We start from the raw sequence: 16,801 nt of genomic DNA on the forward strand, positions 1-16,801 counted from the left end.
TCTTGAGGCCGCAGCCAGGGTGATGGCTCTAAATCTGATTCTGTTGCTCCCCTCAGTGGAACCCTCCAATGGCTCCTTGTTCTTCTCAGGATAAAGTCCAAGCTCTGTAATATGGTTCAAAGGTCCTGCACGGTCTCGCCCCTCCCCACCCCACTGGCCTCTCTGGGCACCTCACTCACTCCCCCTGTGCTGAATTTCTTGCAGCTCCCTAAAGGCCGCCCTCTCCAGAGCCTCCAGCCCTCGGTACTTGCAGTCCCCTCAACCTAACTCTTGCACCCCATTTCTCTCCCCCTGGCCAATGCCTATTTATCCGACCTTATTACATGTCACCGTAGACTTCATGAACTCTGATATGCCTTTCCTGATCTTCCCAAGACTATGGTAGGGCCCTTCGCACAGTCTCCCCATCCCCCTGCCCCAGAGTTCACTGCATCACAGCAATTATCACAAGGCAATGTAATGACCTATTTGTCTTCCCAACTAGGTCACGGCAGCCCTGAGATAATGAGCTGTATCTTATTTCTCTTTGTATTCTCTGCATTTATTGAGAGCAAGGACTCAATGAATGTCCCCTGCATGAATGAATGAGTAAATGAATAAATAAAAGCATACGGTTGGGCCAGAGAAAGCACTGTGACCATACTTTGCAAACATCAGCTCTGCTAAATGGCTATGTACGAGGGAAGGTGAAATCAAAGTAAGTGATATATTCAGACAATCTGGAAAAATCGACTGCATATGGCAACCTCAGGCGCAAAGTCTCACTGAATTGAAAAGAGCCCTCCCAAGTAGCTCCTTTCTAACAATAGGAAGGGAACCAAGGGATACGGGATTAAAATTGGGAAGAAAGAAAACATCACCTGAGGAGAGAATCTCCTTTTTAAATGGGAAAAGGCATATTTTTCTTCTGTTTCCCTTTTAATCGCAGATTGAGAGATTGCTCAAGAGACAGAAGTAAATCATGTGTTACTCCTGATCTTGAATGGCCTCCTACAGAGGGTGGACTGTCACAGCTAGAGCACCTCTTGTTTTCTGGTGGGTGTGGGAATACTTGCTGAGAGCAGCTGCTTTGCTCAATGTTAAGAAAGGTCTGGGTGAGTTAGAGGCTGGGGCGCCAGTGGGGGAGGTTGACAAGGTGGGCGGAGGTAGAGCAAGTCGGGGGAAATGGAGCCTCTGCCCTGTCTCACTGAGGCTCCCTGAAATGGGTGATGATGGGTAAAGAACCCCCAGCAAGCCCTGGGGACAGGGTACTTGGGAACCCCAGCATGCCCAGTGGAGGTTATGAACTTGACTGATGTGTGATGAAAGACTACACATGCCTTCAAAATCTTCAGTGACATCTACTTTGCTTAATAACACTTTTAGTACAAATGGGTTCGTTCTGGAGAACTCAGTGGGGTGGAGAGTGCTGTCCTGACCCTGGCACAGGGTCAGGACACAGTCATTCCACAGGGGCATCTGCATTACACTTATACGCCCAGAAAATGTTTGAAAGATGCATATTATTTAAAATGCCCATGTATGAAGCAGTGGGACTAGGTGTTTGTGTGTGAAATCCTTTTCTTAATAAGAAACTATTGGCTTTTGTTGAAACAGTCCTCTGGGATTTCAGAAGAATTGGTCACCTGGTCTTGCTATGTAATGATGGATCATTTCAGCCTTTCAGCCATTCATCCAGAAACCTTCATTGGGTACTTACTGTGTTGCAGGCTCTCTGCTAGACTCTAGAGATAGTGACTAACCAGCCAGAACCAGTCTCTGGGCACAGCGTAGACTGGCATAGAGCCTGCTGGACCTAAACCATACCCTCAGAATCAGAAAATCTTACTGAACACCACTGCATGCATGTACTGCTGCATCAGAGGGTTTACCCCTGGAACAGATGGAGACCATTCTGAGTTGTTCTGAATATGTTTATATTTAAATATGTCTCAGATAATAAAATAGAAAGAATGCTTCATCTGGTGTGAGAGTGGGAACAAAGCCTTTCAAAAGTGTTGCCCCGGGGACTGTGGATTTCAGGCAGGGACTCTCTGGGACTGTTTCACCATCATCTCTTTTTTCCTAGCTGCCCGGGGCTGTACTTTCTTTGGTAAGACTCTGCCTCTATGCCCTGAGTTGGGGCCTCTCCTCTTAGGGGCTGCTGGAGGGGTGCTTCTCTTGAGTTGGAAATTAACCTGGAAAAAAGAAAAAGAAGCTAGGGGAGCACAGGAATCAGTTTTCCATTTCCTAGGATTGAAATTGTCGGAAGACCAGTTTGGACCTTGTTTTACCATGGTTCCGGGTTCTGAGGACAAGGGACCAAGGAGAATATCACAGCAACCACCCAGAGCAGCATTGGTGGTGTCACACAGGCTTGGCTAACATTCCCCTCAAAGTGGCACATAATCACTGGTGATACATAGGGTATATCGACATGAACTTAATGTACATTTATTTATTTGTAATAGGAAAAATTACATCTACACCTCAAACCGGGATTTTACCGATACTGTTGTTCAGCACAAGAACTAAGATTGATGGTGCCACAATAATCCCCTTTACGCTGACTCTGTGAATCATAGGCGCTGTGCTCAGGAACGCCAAAGAGTGCCTCAGACCTTCAGAGCTAAACTTTCTGTCATGATTGTTTGGAAACAGAGACAGTAGAGATGATATAGATTGTTAGTATGGACTCTTAAGTTCCCAGTGTCCATGTGCATTAATGTACTGTTTCCAGCAGTACATTGAAACTTCCCTTCTGGCCATACACACAGAGGTAAAGATGCTTCTGACTGACAAGTGTGGGATGTGCTGGTTGTGCAGAAGCCATAGAGCTGTCCCAGGAAGGAAAAGGTGAGGGTGTGGCACAGTGTTCTAACCACACTCCCCAGAGGCATCCTTGGCTTTCAGGCCCTGGGAACAGTGTGAGCTGCTGAAGCCAGAGGGGAGTTGGAAAACATGTGACAGACAGACCTCTTCACGGGGTTATTTCTTGCCCCTTTCACAACAAACCACAGCCAGCTTTTCTGCTAGCTCTCCCAAAGCGGGAGAAATCAGAGCCAATTACACTGTATTAGTACTATTTCCTATATAGTAATATAAGGATCGAGGAAACGAAAGAAAGAGAGAAAGAGAGAGAGAGAGAAAGAGAGAGAGAGAGAGAGAGAGAGAGACAACAAAATGAGGGGAGGACAGAGGAAATTAAAGGAGTGGGACATCTGGAAGGCAGTGGGGAAAGCCAAGGGGAAAACACTGGACTCTCGGAGATACTTTAAAGAGTTTTAATTGCAGCATGAAAACCCTCTAGTAAATGATCTTTTTTCTTTTCCCTCAACCAAATGGATCTCTGCTTTAGAATGGGAAAAGACTCAGCTGGGATCAATAAATGTATTCTTAGTTGTGACTGTATCTGAGAATTGTATCCAAAAGACAGATTTTCCCCCCTCTGAGTTATATTTGATACAATGATGTGTTATGTTAATTAATTTAAAGGTTATATGACAAAGGAGATGAGATCTTTTGAAGCAGAATTTGTTACTTAAGAGGATTTGTCCTTGTTTGAATTTGCAATTGAATAGACTTGCATGTAGTGCAAGACTTCTGTAAGCAGCTGCATAACAGTCATTTGATTTTAGGGTAGATGAGGAGCAGGGGGATAACAAGAAAAAAGGGAAAGAGGATGCACTGGTAGGGAAATTGGGACCAGGTAACAGGCTGCCAGGGAAGAGTTACTCTGTTCCCTGCGTCTGCAAGTAGAAGTCGTTTATATCCTGCAGGAGATGGGAGTGGAGGGGAAAGGGGGAACTGTCTAGAAATTTCAGAGGAATTTTCAAAGGATTTAAGGAGCTCTTGACCTTCATCCTTGTGTTAAAATAAGGGATTATGAACAGAGGTTGTGAGCTTAGCTCGAGGCCCTGTAACAGACTGGCTAAGAAGGCAGTCCTGAAAGCCCCACAGAGGCTGGAATCACGGCTCCCACTTACTCACTGTGTGGTATTGGACAAGTTACTTATGTTCTCTAAGCTTCACTTTCCTCAGCCACAAATGGGGATATGTAGATCTACCTTACAGGATTGTTATGAAGGTTAAATGAGATAATTCTGGAAAGCTCTCAGATAATGTCTGACACATAGTGGCTGTTCAATGAATAGTACCTATAACTATTTGAAAAGGCAAGAAACTTGACTGCACTGAGTTAACAGGGAAAGGAGAGGGAGGGTCTGCTAAGCTCTTGGGATGTATAGAGAAGGAACAGGACAGACTGAGGAAGGAAGACCTGACATGAGAAAAAGGTCCATAGATGCTCATTAACCAGGATGGCATCATTACCTTTTCCTCGTTTGAGAAACCAGAGGATTAGTGTCCATGATCTTTGAGCCTCTTTGCCTCTGAGATCACGATCTAATACGACCAAAGCTAAAAAGGTCCAGGCTGTAGATCAAAACAGTTCTTTGCTTCTCATCCTATCTATAAAAGAAAGCCTTTTGGAGAGCTGAATATTGGAGTGCAGCTGGCTCTTTGCTGAGGTGAGTGGAAAGCAAGGCTGCCTGGGCACATGGGCATCAGAAGGGGGCAGAGTGCCATCTGGTGGCAGTCCTTGCTGATGGCGCAGAAGAACGTAAGCCTGTGTATCTGGGCAAGGTCTCTGGGATTCACGAACTAACATTTGTTGAGCACTTTCTACGTGTAAGTCACTGTACTAAAGGCTTTACATGCACTTTCTCATTTCAACCTCTTGTGAAGGAGGCACTATTATTACCAATTTACAGAGGAAGAAACTGAGAATGAGAGCGATCAGGTAGCTTGTCCAAGATCTGTGGACAAATGAGCTGGATTTAGAATCAGGTAGTGTTTTAATCATTATGCTATGTTAAACAGAAGGAAAAGGAAAAACCAAAAGGAAGTGGGTAAGGATGTAATAGGAGAATGACAGAAGAAAAATTAGCATATGAGAGCAATGAATATTTTTTTAAACGGTGAAAGAGGGAAGCTTAGCAAAGATTAGAACTATACAATCGATTATTTGTAACTCTGTATAAGTGATCTTTACAGTGCTCTGTAAAGGTCAGCCTAACTCACCAGTTTGGGTTCCCCAGGACCCACGGTCACACTCACTGTCTCTGGGTCAAACCTAGGTGCTGTGGCAGTGACAGTGTAGGTACCTGGAAGCAGCAGCCGGAAGTAATCTCCATGGTCACCTAAAAGTCACAAGGATATAACTCAGCCTGCTGATGAGAAATCTGCCCCAGGTGAGGCCTTGATATGAAAAAATGATCTGAGGGTTTTAGCTGACCACAAGCTTGATTTTTCTTAATAGCATGATGAAACTGGCAAAGATCTAAAACAATCATAGGTTGTCATGACGTTGTAAGAGCGTGGGCCTCAGCTCCTGGGAAGCAGAAGTTTCACTGTGCTCTGCACTGAGAGTACTGTGTTTAATTTTAGACCCTGTATTTTAACACAAACTCATGTCCAGTAAAGGGTTACTAGGAGAAAGGCCAAAAGATTTATGAATGTTTTGCCTGGTAAAGAGACTAACATGAAATCTCTGTTTCAGTGTTTGAAAAGTCATTGTGAAGAAATGACATCTACTTAAAGAAATAATGAGGATGGAGGCAAAAACTTTTTTGACAAAATATGAGCTACCAGAAAAGAAATGGATTGCTTTATGTCGTGCAGTGCACAACCCGCACCAATGGACATGGTCTGGACAGCCAGCTGTCAGCGGTGTTGTATGTGTGTAACCTTGTATTGAGTGGGGGTGCTCCACTAAAGATCTGAGTTTGAGAACCCTATTTCTAATATTTCTTCCACCACCATCAAAAGGGGAAAATAAAATTGAAAAGAAAGCCTGTTTCTCATGGCAGGGATGTAGCATTTTAGCTAATGACTTTATATCTCTTTAGAATAAATTATGACTGTGCCTTTAAAATTTCTTTTAATTGTACAGCAAGGACTAATTGAAATAAATGCAATCAAGAATGAGACAGATAATAAATAATAAGGAAGTCTCTTCTCTGCCCCCTATTAAATGTAATTTACTTTAAAATTCTTTAGCAAAAGCAGTGTGTTTTAATGCATATGTTGGATACTTTGTTATACCCTGGGGGCTGTCATTTTCTTCAATTAGGGGCTCACACCCAGGAGTGGTTAGCTAGCATTGTACCGGAAAGGCCCAATTCCAGATGCAGCTGTTATAAGGGCTTCAGCTATCTTTATCTCTTAGCAACACTGGATGCTTTGCTAAGTAGCATAATGAATGTTAGAAATGAGTTTTTCTGTTACTGAAATAAGTAATTTGTCAATTTCGCATAATGGGTGTTGGAAATGGACTCTTATTGGAGAAATTGGTGATATTCAATGTATGTTGATTGGCTAGAATGAGACATTCCCCACCCTTGCATGAATAGGGTATAAGAATCTACGGGCGGTCAGAGGGCAGACAGCAGAAGCAAGAAGAACTACAACCCTGCAGCCTGTGGAACAAAGACCACATTCACAGAAAGACAGACAAGATGAAAAGGCAGAGGGCTATGTACCAGATGAAGGAACAAGGTTAAACCCCAGAAAAACAACTAAATGAAGTGGAGATAGGTAACCTTCCAGAAAAAGAATTCAGAATAACGATAGTGAAGATGATCCAGGACCTCGGAAGAAGAATGGAGGCAAAGGTCGAGAAGATGCAAGAAATGTTTAACAAAGACCTAGAAGAATTAAAGAACAAACAAACAGAGATGAACAATACAATAACTGAAATGAAAACTACACTAGAAGGAATCAATAGCAGAATAACTGAGGCAGAAGAATGGATAAGTGACCTGGAAGACAGAATGGTGGAATTCACTGCTGTGGAACAGAATAAAGAAAAAAGAATGAAAAGAAATGAAGACACCCTAAGAGACCTCTGGGACAACATTAAACGCAACAACATTCACATTATAGGGGTCCCAGAAGGAGAAGAGAGAGAGAAAGGACCTGAGAAAATGTTTGAAGAGATTATAGTCGAAAACTTCGCTAACATGGGAAAGGAAATAGCCACCCAAATCCAGGAAGTGCAGAGAGTCCCATACAGGATAAACCCAAGGAGAAACATGCCGAAACACATAATAATCAAATTGGCAAAAATTAAAGACAAAAATTATTAAAAGCAGCTAGGGAAAAATGACAAATAACATACAAGGGAACTCCCATAAGGTTAACAGCTGATTTCTCAGCAGAAACTCTACAAGCCAGAAGGGAGTGGCATGAGATACTTAAAGTGATGAAAGAGAAGAACCTACAACCAAGATTACTCTACCCAGCAAGGATCTCATTCAGATTTGATGGAGAAATCAAAAGCTTTACAGACAAGCAAAAGCTAAGAGAATTCAGCACCTCCAAACCAGCTCTACAACAAATGCTAAAAGAACTTCTCTAAGTGGGAAACACAAGAGAAGAAAAGGACCTACAAAAAAAAAAAAACTCAAAACAATTAAGAAAATGGCAATAGGGACATACATATCGATAATTACCTCAAATGTGAATGGATTAAATGCTCCAACCAAAAGACACACACTCACTGAATGGATACAAAAACAAGACCCATATATATGCTGTCTACAAGAGACCCACTTCAGACCTAGGGACACATACAGACTGACAGTGAGGGGATGGAAAAAGATATTCCATGCAAATGGAAATCAAAAGAAAGCTGGAGTAGCAATACTCATACCAGATAAAATAGACTTTAAAATAAAGAATGTTACAAGAGACAAGGAAGGACACTACATAATGATCAAGGGATCAATCCAAGAAGAAGATATAACAATTATAAATATATATGCACCCAACATAGGAGCACCTCAATACACAAGGCAAATGCTAACACTCTAAAAGAGGAAATCGACAGCAACACAATAATAGTGGGAGACTTTAACACCTCACTTACACCAATGGACAGATCATCCAAACAGAAAATTAATAAGGAAACAGAAGCTTTAAATGACACAATAGGTCAGATACATTTAATTGATATTCATAGGACATTCCAACCAAAAACAGCAGATTACACTTTCTTTCAAGTGCGCATGGAACATTCTCCAGGATAGATCACATCTTGGGTCACAAATCAAGCCTCAGTAAATTTAAGAAAATTGAAATCATACCAAGCATCTTTTCTGAGCACAACACTATGAGATTAGAAATGAATTACAGGGAAAAATCATAAAATACACAAACACATGGAGGCTAAACAATACGTTACTAAATAACCAAGAGATCACTAAAGAAACCAAAGAGGAAATCAAAAAATACCTAGAGACAAATGACAATGAAAACACGATGATCCAAAACCTATGGGATGCAGCAAAAGCAGTTCTAAGAGGGAAGTATATAGCTATAGAAGCCTACCTCAAAAACAAGAAAAATCTCAACTAAACAATCTAACCTTACACCTAAATGAACTAGAGAAAGAAGAACAAACAAAACCCAAAGTTAGTAGAAGGAAAGAAATCATAAAGATCAGAGCAGAAATAAATGAAATAGAAACTAAGAAAACAATAGCAAAGATCAATAAAACTAAAAGCTGCTTCTTTGAGAAGATAAACAAAATTGATAAACCATTAGCCAGACTCATCAAGAAAAAGAGGGAGAGGACTCAAATCAATAAAATTAGAAATGAAAGGAAGTTACAACAGACACCACAGAAATACAAAGCATCCTAAGAGACTACTACAAGCAACTCTATGCCAATAAATTGGACAACCTGGAAGAAATGGACAATCTTAGAAAGGTATAACCTTCCAAGACTGAACCAGGGAGAAATAGAAAATATGAACAGACCAATCACAAGTAATGAGATTGAAACTGTGATTAAAAATCTTCCAACAAACAAAAGTCCAGGACCAGATGGCTTCACAGGTGAATTCTATCAAACATTTAGAGAAGAGCTAACACCCATCCTTCTCAAACTCTTCCAAAAAATTGCAGAGGAAGGAACACTCCCAAACTCATTCTATGAGACCCCCATCACCCTGATACCAAAACCAGACAAAGATACTCCAAAAAAAGAAAATTACAGACCAATGTCACTGATGAATATAGATGCAAAAATCCTCAACAAAATACTAGCAAACAGAATCCAACAACACATTAAAAGGATCATACACCGTGATCAAGTGGGATTTATCCCAGGGATGCAAGAATTCTTCAATATATGCAAATCAATCAATGTGATACACCATATTAACAAACTGAAGAATAAAAAACCTATGATCATCTCAATAGATGCAGAAAAAGCTTTTGAGAAAATTCAACACCCATTTATGATAAAAAGTCTCCAGAAAGTGGGGATAGAGGGAACCTACCTCAACATAATAAAGGCCATATATGACAAACCCACAGCAAACATCATTCTCAATGGTGAAAAACTGAAAGCATTTCCTCTAAGATCAGGAACAAGACAAGGATGTCCACTCTCACCACTATTTTTCAACATAGTTTTGGAAGTCCTAGTCACGGCAATCAGAGAAGAAAAAGAAATTAAAGGAATAAAAATTGGAAAAGAAGAAGTAAAACTGTCACTGCAGATGGAAAAAAAAAAAAAAAAAGAGAATCCTAAAGATGACACCAGAAAACTACTAGAGCTAATCAATGAATTTGGTAAAGTTGCAGGATACAAAATTAATGCACAGAAATCTCTTGCATTCGTATACACTAATGATGAAAGATCAGAAAGAGAAATTAAGGAAATAATCCCATACACTATTGCAACAAAAATAATAAAATACCTAGGAATAAACCTACCTAAGGAGGTAAAAGACCTGTACTCAGAAAACTATAAGACACTGATGAAAGAAATCAAAGATGATACCAACACATGGAGAGATATACCATGTTCTTGGATTGGAAGAATCAATATTGTGAAAATGACTATACTACCCAAACCAATCTACAGATTCAATGCAATCCTTATTAAATTACCAATGGCATTTTTTACAGAACTAGAACAAAAAATCCTAAAATTTGTATGGAGACACAAAAGACCCCAAATAGCCAAAGCAGTCTTGAGGGAAAAAAGCGGAGCTGCAGGAATCAGACTCCCTGACTTCAGACTATACTATAAAGCTACAGTAATCAAAACAATATAGTACTGGCACAAAAACAGAAATACAGATCAATGGAACAAGATAGAAAGCCCAGAGATAAACCCATGCACCTATAGTCAACTAATCTATGACAAAGGAGGCAAGGATATACAATGGAGAAAAGACAGTCTCTTCAATAAGTGGTGCTGGGAAAACTGGACAGCTACATGTAAAAGAATGAAATTAGAACACTCCCTAACACCGTACACAAAAATAAACTCAAAATGGATTAGAGACCTAAATGTAAGACCAGACACTATAAAACTCTTAGAGGAAAACATAGGAAGAACACTCTTTGACATAAATCACAGCAAGATCTTTTTTTGATCCACCTCCTAGAGTAATGGAAATAAAAACAAAAATAAACAAAGGGGAGCTAATGAAACTTCAAAGCTTTTGCACAGCAAAGGAAACCATAAACAAGACGAAAAGACAGCCCTCAGAATGGGAGAAAATATTTGCAAATGAATCGTCAGACAAAGGATTAATCTCCAAAATATATAAACAGCTCATGCAGCTCAATAGTAAAAAAACAAACAGCCCAATCCAAAAATGGGCAGAAGACCTAAATAGACATTTCTCCAAAGAAGACATACAGATGGCCAAGAAGCACATGAAAAGCTGCTCAACATCACTAATTATTAGAGAAATGCAAATCAGCACTACAATGAGATATCACCTCACACCAGTTAGAATGGGCATCATCAGAATATCTACAAACAACAAATGCTGGAGAGGGTGTGGAGAAAAGGGAACCCTCTTGCACTGTTGGTGGGAATGTAAATTGATACAGCCACTATGGAGAACAGTATGGACGTTCCTTAAAAAAGTTAAAATAGAATTACCATATGATCCAGCAATCCCACTCCTGGGCATATACCCAGAGAAAACCATAATTCAAAAAGATACATGGACCCCAATGTTCATTGCAGCACCATTTACAATAGCCAGGTCATGGAAGCAACCTAAATGCCCATCGACAGATGAATGGATAAAGAAGATGTGGTACATATATACAATAGAATATTACTCAGCCATAAAAAGGAACGAAAATGGGTCATTTGTTGAGACATGGATGGATCTAGAGACTGTCACACAGAGTGAAGTAAGTCAGAAAGAGAAAAACAAATATCATACATTAACGCATATATGTGGAACCTAGAAAAATGGTACAGATGAACCAGTTTACAGGGCAGAAATTGAGACACAGATGTAGAGAACAAATGTACGGACACAAGGGGGAAAGCAGGGGTGGGGGTGGGTTAAATTGGGTGATTGGGATTGACATATATACACTGATGTGTATAAAATGGATGACTAATAAGAACCTGCCGTATAAAAAAATAAATAATATAAAATTAAAAAAAAAAAAAAGAATCTATGGGACTTCCCTGGTGGCGCAGTGGTTAAGAATCTGCCTGCCAATGCAGGGGACATGGGTTTGAGCCCTAGTCCAGGAAGATCCCACATGCCACGGAGCAACTAACCTCACGAGCCACAACTACTGAGCCCGCATGCCAGAACTACTGCAGCCCGCGTGGAGCCCGTGCTCTGCAACAAAGAGAAGCCAGCACAGTGAGAAGCTCACGCACCACAACGAAGAGTAGCCACTGCTTGCCGCAACTAGAGAAAGCCTGCGCACAGCAAGGAAGACCCTACGCAGCCAAAAAATAATAATAATAAATTAATTAATTAATTTAAAATAAAGAATCTAGCAGGCCCTGAAGCTCTTACAGATTCCAAAGGTTGGTTCCCTATACAGTCCTGGCTCCAGTCACTGGGCTGGAGGATTCTGGTGTCTGATGCTTGACTGTGGGGCTACAGAATTCTGCCTTTAGAATGTTGTTGCCTTTGCCTTGAATGAACTGTTCATGTAAGATGTGTTGGGATCACCTTAAAGAATATAAGTTATCATCTTAAAGCTGAGATTCATCTAGTTTAAACAGACTGTCTGAGCTGTAAGATGCCTGCTTGGTAAAGCCTGCACAGTGAAATGTGGCTGAGCATGCTGGTATCAAGGCTGGGGGAGGGAGGCAAATCTCACCTGCTCCTAACCACTGGGAGCTACTGCTCTACATTAAAAACCAAACAAACAACCCCAAACCTGATCAAATTGGGCTGGGGCAGTTGGCAACACCATTGTGCCGTGAGATATTCTGTACCATTCTAGAAGGTTCCAAGTTGGCTCCGAGATCTGCCCCCACCATCAATCTTGCCCTGCAGCGAGCCTATGGAATGCCTTTTACTAACTCTTCCCTGAACGGAGGTGTAGAGAAATGCCTGGCTCAGGGACAAGACTAAACATCAGTTTTACAGTCTTTTTTTTTCTAGCCCATTCCATACCAGTATGTGAGCTATTAATAACCTCAAACCCAGGAAACACTCCTAACAAAGCTGTATGAGGCAGTGACTCCTGAATGCTGAGAGAGATGTTACATTTACATCTTCCTGGCCCTTGCCTCTTAATTCCTGTCCTCAATCCTGTTATCCTTCCTTCCTCCAATCCACCACCCCCTCGTGTCCTTGATGTCCCTGCTGGTCTCACTGGCTTACAAATTGGCCTCCTGATTAGGCTGAAGACGGTGAGGGAGTGAAAGCTTCCTTCTCACCCCACTAAGCAGTGGCCACCTACCTGAAGTGACATCATGGTTAATCCCACTGACAGAAATGACAGCGTCCGCAAGATTATTATAATTCTCATCGCGCACCATTCCCTTGATGCCTTGGTGTACCTGTAGGAAAGTTTATAGTGTATAGTTATGCTCATAAAACCTTTGTGCTGTGTTTGAGAGTCCACAAAGCCCTTTCCCATGTGTTTCTGCACTTGATCTTCACAAAGATTATGGTGATAGACCCTTGACTGGTCTCTCTGGTCTCATCCCGATCCCCAATAATCTCAATAGAGCAGTCAGAGTGATCCTGTTAAAATCGAAGTCAAATCATGTCACTAATCTACTTTCTATCTCTATGAATTTGACTACTCTTGATATCTCATGTAAGTAAAATTATACCGTATTTGTTTTTTGGGGGACTGGCTTATTTCACCTAGCATAATGTCCTCAAGGTTCATCCATGTTGTAACATATGACAGAATTTCCTTCTTTTTTAAGGCTGTATGCCCATTGTGTATCTATACCACATTTTGTTTATCCCTTCATCCATCAATGGACACTTGGGTTGCTTTCACCTTTTGGCTACTGTGAACAATGCTGCTATGAACATGCATATACAAATATCTCTTTGAGATTATGCTTTCAGTTCTTCTGAATATATACCCAGAAGTGGTTTTGCAGGATCATATGGCAGCTCTATTTTTAATTTTTTCAGGAACCACCACACTGTTTTTCATAGTGGCTACACCATTTTACATTCCCACCAACACTGCACCAGGGTTCCAATTTCTCCACATCCTTGCCAACACTTGCTATTTTCTGTCATTGTTTGTAAATTTGTTTTTCTTATAGCAGCCATCCTAATGAGTGTGAGGTGGTATTTCACTGTGGCTTTGATTTACATTTCCCTCAGGATTCTGAGCATCTTTTCATCTACTTGTTGTGGCCTTGCATTTGCAATTGTGACTTCATCAGGGAGCCCCTTTTCCCCTAGATATTTTTGCGGTTTACTCCCTTACCTCCTTTTTTTTTTTTTGCAGTACGCCGGCCTCTCACTGTTGTGGCCTCTCCCGTTGCGGAGCACAGGCTCCGGACGCACAGGCTCAGTGGCCATGGCTCACGGGCCCAGCCGCTCTGCGGCATGTGGGATCTTCCCGGACCAGGGCACGAACCCGTGTCCCCTGCATCGGCAGGAGGACTCTCAACCACTGCGCCACCAGGGAAGCCCCCCTTACCTCCTTTAAATCTGTTTAAATGTCACTTTCTCTGTAAGGCCTTCTTCATAGCATTTTGTATTTAACATGTTATAAAATTTATTTTATTTTTTCTTTATTGTCTGTCTCTCCTCACTAGAATATAAGCTGCATATATACAGAGATATTTGTTGTTTGTTTACTCTTCTTTTTAAAATTAATTAATTTATTTGTTTTTATTTTTGGCTGTGTTGGGTCTTCCTTGCTGCGCGCGGTCTCTCTCTAGTTGCGGTGAGTGGGGGCTACTCTTCGTGGGCTTCTCATTGCGGTGGCTTCTCTTGTTGCACAGCACGGGCTCCAGGCGCACAGGCTTCAGTAGTTGTAGCACTGGGGCTCAGTAGTTGTGGTTCGTGGGCTCTGGAGCGCAGGCTCAGTAGTTGTGGCGCACGGGCTTAGTTGCTCCACAGCATGTGGGATCTTCCCAGGACAGGGCTCGAACCCATGTCGCCTGCATTGGTAGGCGGATTCTTAACCACTGCACCACCAGGGAAGCCCTGTTTGTTTACTCTTAATCCTGAGCATATAGTACAGTCTCTGACAGATAGTTGTGCTCAACAATGTTGAATGAATTAATTTCACTGGTAGAGAAGCTGAGATCTATTGTAATGAGTCAGAGCAAAAGTCAGACCTGAGTCACACAAAATACCTTGCCTACCATCAGAAAACACTTCCCTTTCTGTAATCAGGAGAGTTAAGGAATGGGATTTACCTGTTCCAAGAATTGAATTAGGGCTTCCCGATTACTCAGCCACTCGCGCTGTAATTCCTCTTGCCGCGGAAACTTGTCACAACTCAGTTCCAGCGTGATCTCAAAACAGTTGGTATGGAGGTAATTAAAGTCTTGCATTCCTAAGTGAAAGAGGGCGGTGGCAGATTTGTACAACCAGATTCCCACCCAACACCCCATGCCAAATACAGATTGCTGGGGCTTAACCCCAGGGTTCTGATTCAGTATGTATTCAGTGAACATTTACATTTCTAACAAGTTTCCAGGTGACGCTGATGATGCTGGTCTAGAGACCATACTATCATTTTGATACAAACTTCATGATCTTGGAATTGCACCCCTTTAATTTAGGGTAATGATTCTCAGTGGAGGCAGTGGGTCATGCTTTCCCAGAGGATGGGAAGGGAAAGGGAGGAACAAGTATAATTCAAAAAAGTATATTTTATATTTTAAATTTGGGAGGGGGTACTTATTGCTTTCCTAATGCAAACTAAAGAAAGTAAAGTTCAATCTTCTTGCCTTGGCTTAAATTAACAGTAAACTATTGGTAGATATTGGTAGATGTAGTAAAGTGACAAGGAAGATGATTCTTAAATCTGTTACCTAGTCTTATAAACTTCCAGTAATACATAATCCTACTTGATGTTCCACATGAATATTAAAGGTAAGGTGTTTTAAAAAAATTATCGTATTTGTTTAGTGATTTTTAAACTTTCCATAACAAAAGGTAATAAATGTATATCTGTCTTTGAAAAAAAGAAATCTTCTTGCCTTGGGTTCAAGTGAGTTTTCAGCCATGATAAGTCTACCGCCTTCCCAGTACATGATGACTCCCTCACCTTCCTCCTGCCCACTCCCCATAGGACCAGCCATCAGCTCAGCCCTCTCCAGTGAGTTTTCTACTACCTGGGCTCTGACAGGTCAGATGTGAGAAGATGGGGAAAGACAGCTGCTGCAACATGATTCCTAAGAGAACCTAGCTTCCTGCTTCAGCCTCCTCCCTAACCTTAGGGTCCCTATCTACTGAAGGTCTGTGAACAGAGGTTCTATCTTGACCCTCAGTGATGGGAAAAGCCCAGGGAATAGAGAGAGAAGCCTCTTGCTGGAGGTTTCTGCTATGTTATCAATGGCCACTGTCCACAGCAAACCCCTTCTGATGGGAGATGGGTAGGCAGGGTACAGAGAGCACATATCAGAGGAACTGTTTGTGTCCAGGCCAGCATCTCTCCTTCTTTGGTACATGAGGCATACCTCATGTTACTACGGAAAAACCTTAACATCTATAAACCAGGCATTCCAAATCCTCTATGTGCTTTATTTAATACTTACATCAGAATTACAATGCAAGTAGTGTTATTCTTAAAGTATAGATGAGGAAACTGAAGCACAGAGAAGTTAAGTAATTAGCCTGAAGCCACATAACTGGTGAATGGGCAAGCCTGGTTTCAGCCCAGTGTACCCTTAGAACCCATGCTCTTAACCACTTGACTGCATTATTCCCTTCCTATGCCCTAATCCACTATGTAAACCACCAGTTTTAACGGACCACAAGGTGTCCAGACCTCCATTTTAAAGAATCACAAGATGATGTTAAATGCTAACTTAAGACTTCCCATTTTTCAGATCTCTACTTGGATGCAAAATAGCATTCCTGTCATTTCTCTGTGAAAAAGAATGATAATTTAAATGGAGAAACGAACCCCATTCTACTTCAGCTTACAGCACTCTTGTGCTTAGCACTCTTCTTACCCTTGCTGAGAGAATACCAGGAAGCCCCATTGGTGATGCCATCTGAGAAGTAATCCCCACAGTTCCAACCTTGGTGCATCCATCCATGTGCATAGGAGTAGACCTTGGCCAGCTACAGGTAAAGCAGGTGGAAAACGACCTTGAGTATCCCCAACTCATGTGGCAATGCTCATACTCAGAAGCAGGGTGAGGCCAAGAACCCCACTAGGTATAACAACTGATTATTTGCTTTAGCGAAAGAAAATACCAGAAGGAATAGAGAGATGGGGTGTGTGTGCATGGAGTGGACTAGAGTTAGGAGACCTATCTTCTGATTTTCCCACTATCTTGGGCCTAAATTTCTTCAAGTGCAAA

The 16,801-nt window shown here is 41.5% G+C and overlaps 1 protein-coding gene across 1 annotated transcript in view; it reads right to left on the reverse strand.

The window, feature by feature from the left end:
* Window positions 1-1,918: 1,918 nt before the first annotated feature.
* CPN1 (carboxypeptidase N subunit 1) overlaps window positions 1,919-16,801 on the reverse strand; it is a 29,221-nt gene continuing 14,338 nt past the window's right edge. The window contains exons 5-9 of the mRNA XM_082674325.1: window positions 16,448-16,559; window positions 14,681-14,820; window positions 12,739-12,838; window positions 5,062-5,180; window positions 1,919-2,177 (exon numbers count right to left, since the gene is read on the reverse strand). Of these exons, the coding sequence (XP_082530451.1) occupies window positions 2,019-2,177; window positions 5,062-5,180; window positions 12,739-12,838; window positions 14,681-14,820; window positions 16,448-16,559 (630 nt within the window). The 3' untranslated portion in view covers window positions 1,919-2,018. The remainder of the gene's footprint in view (window positions 2,178-5,061; window positions 5,181-12,738; window positions 12,839-14,680; window positions 14,821-16,447; window positions 16,560-16,801) is intronic.

The sequence above is a fragment of the Grampus griseus genome (assembly GCF_964374135.1).
Source record: "Grampus griseus genome assembly, chromosome: 16".
In the NCBI taxonomy this organism is placed as follows: Eukaryota; Metazoa; Chordata; class Mammalia; order Artiodactyla; family Delphinidae; genus Grampus; species Grampus griseus.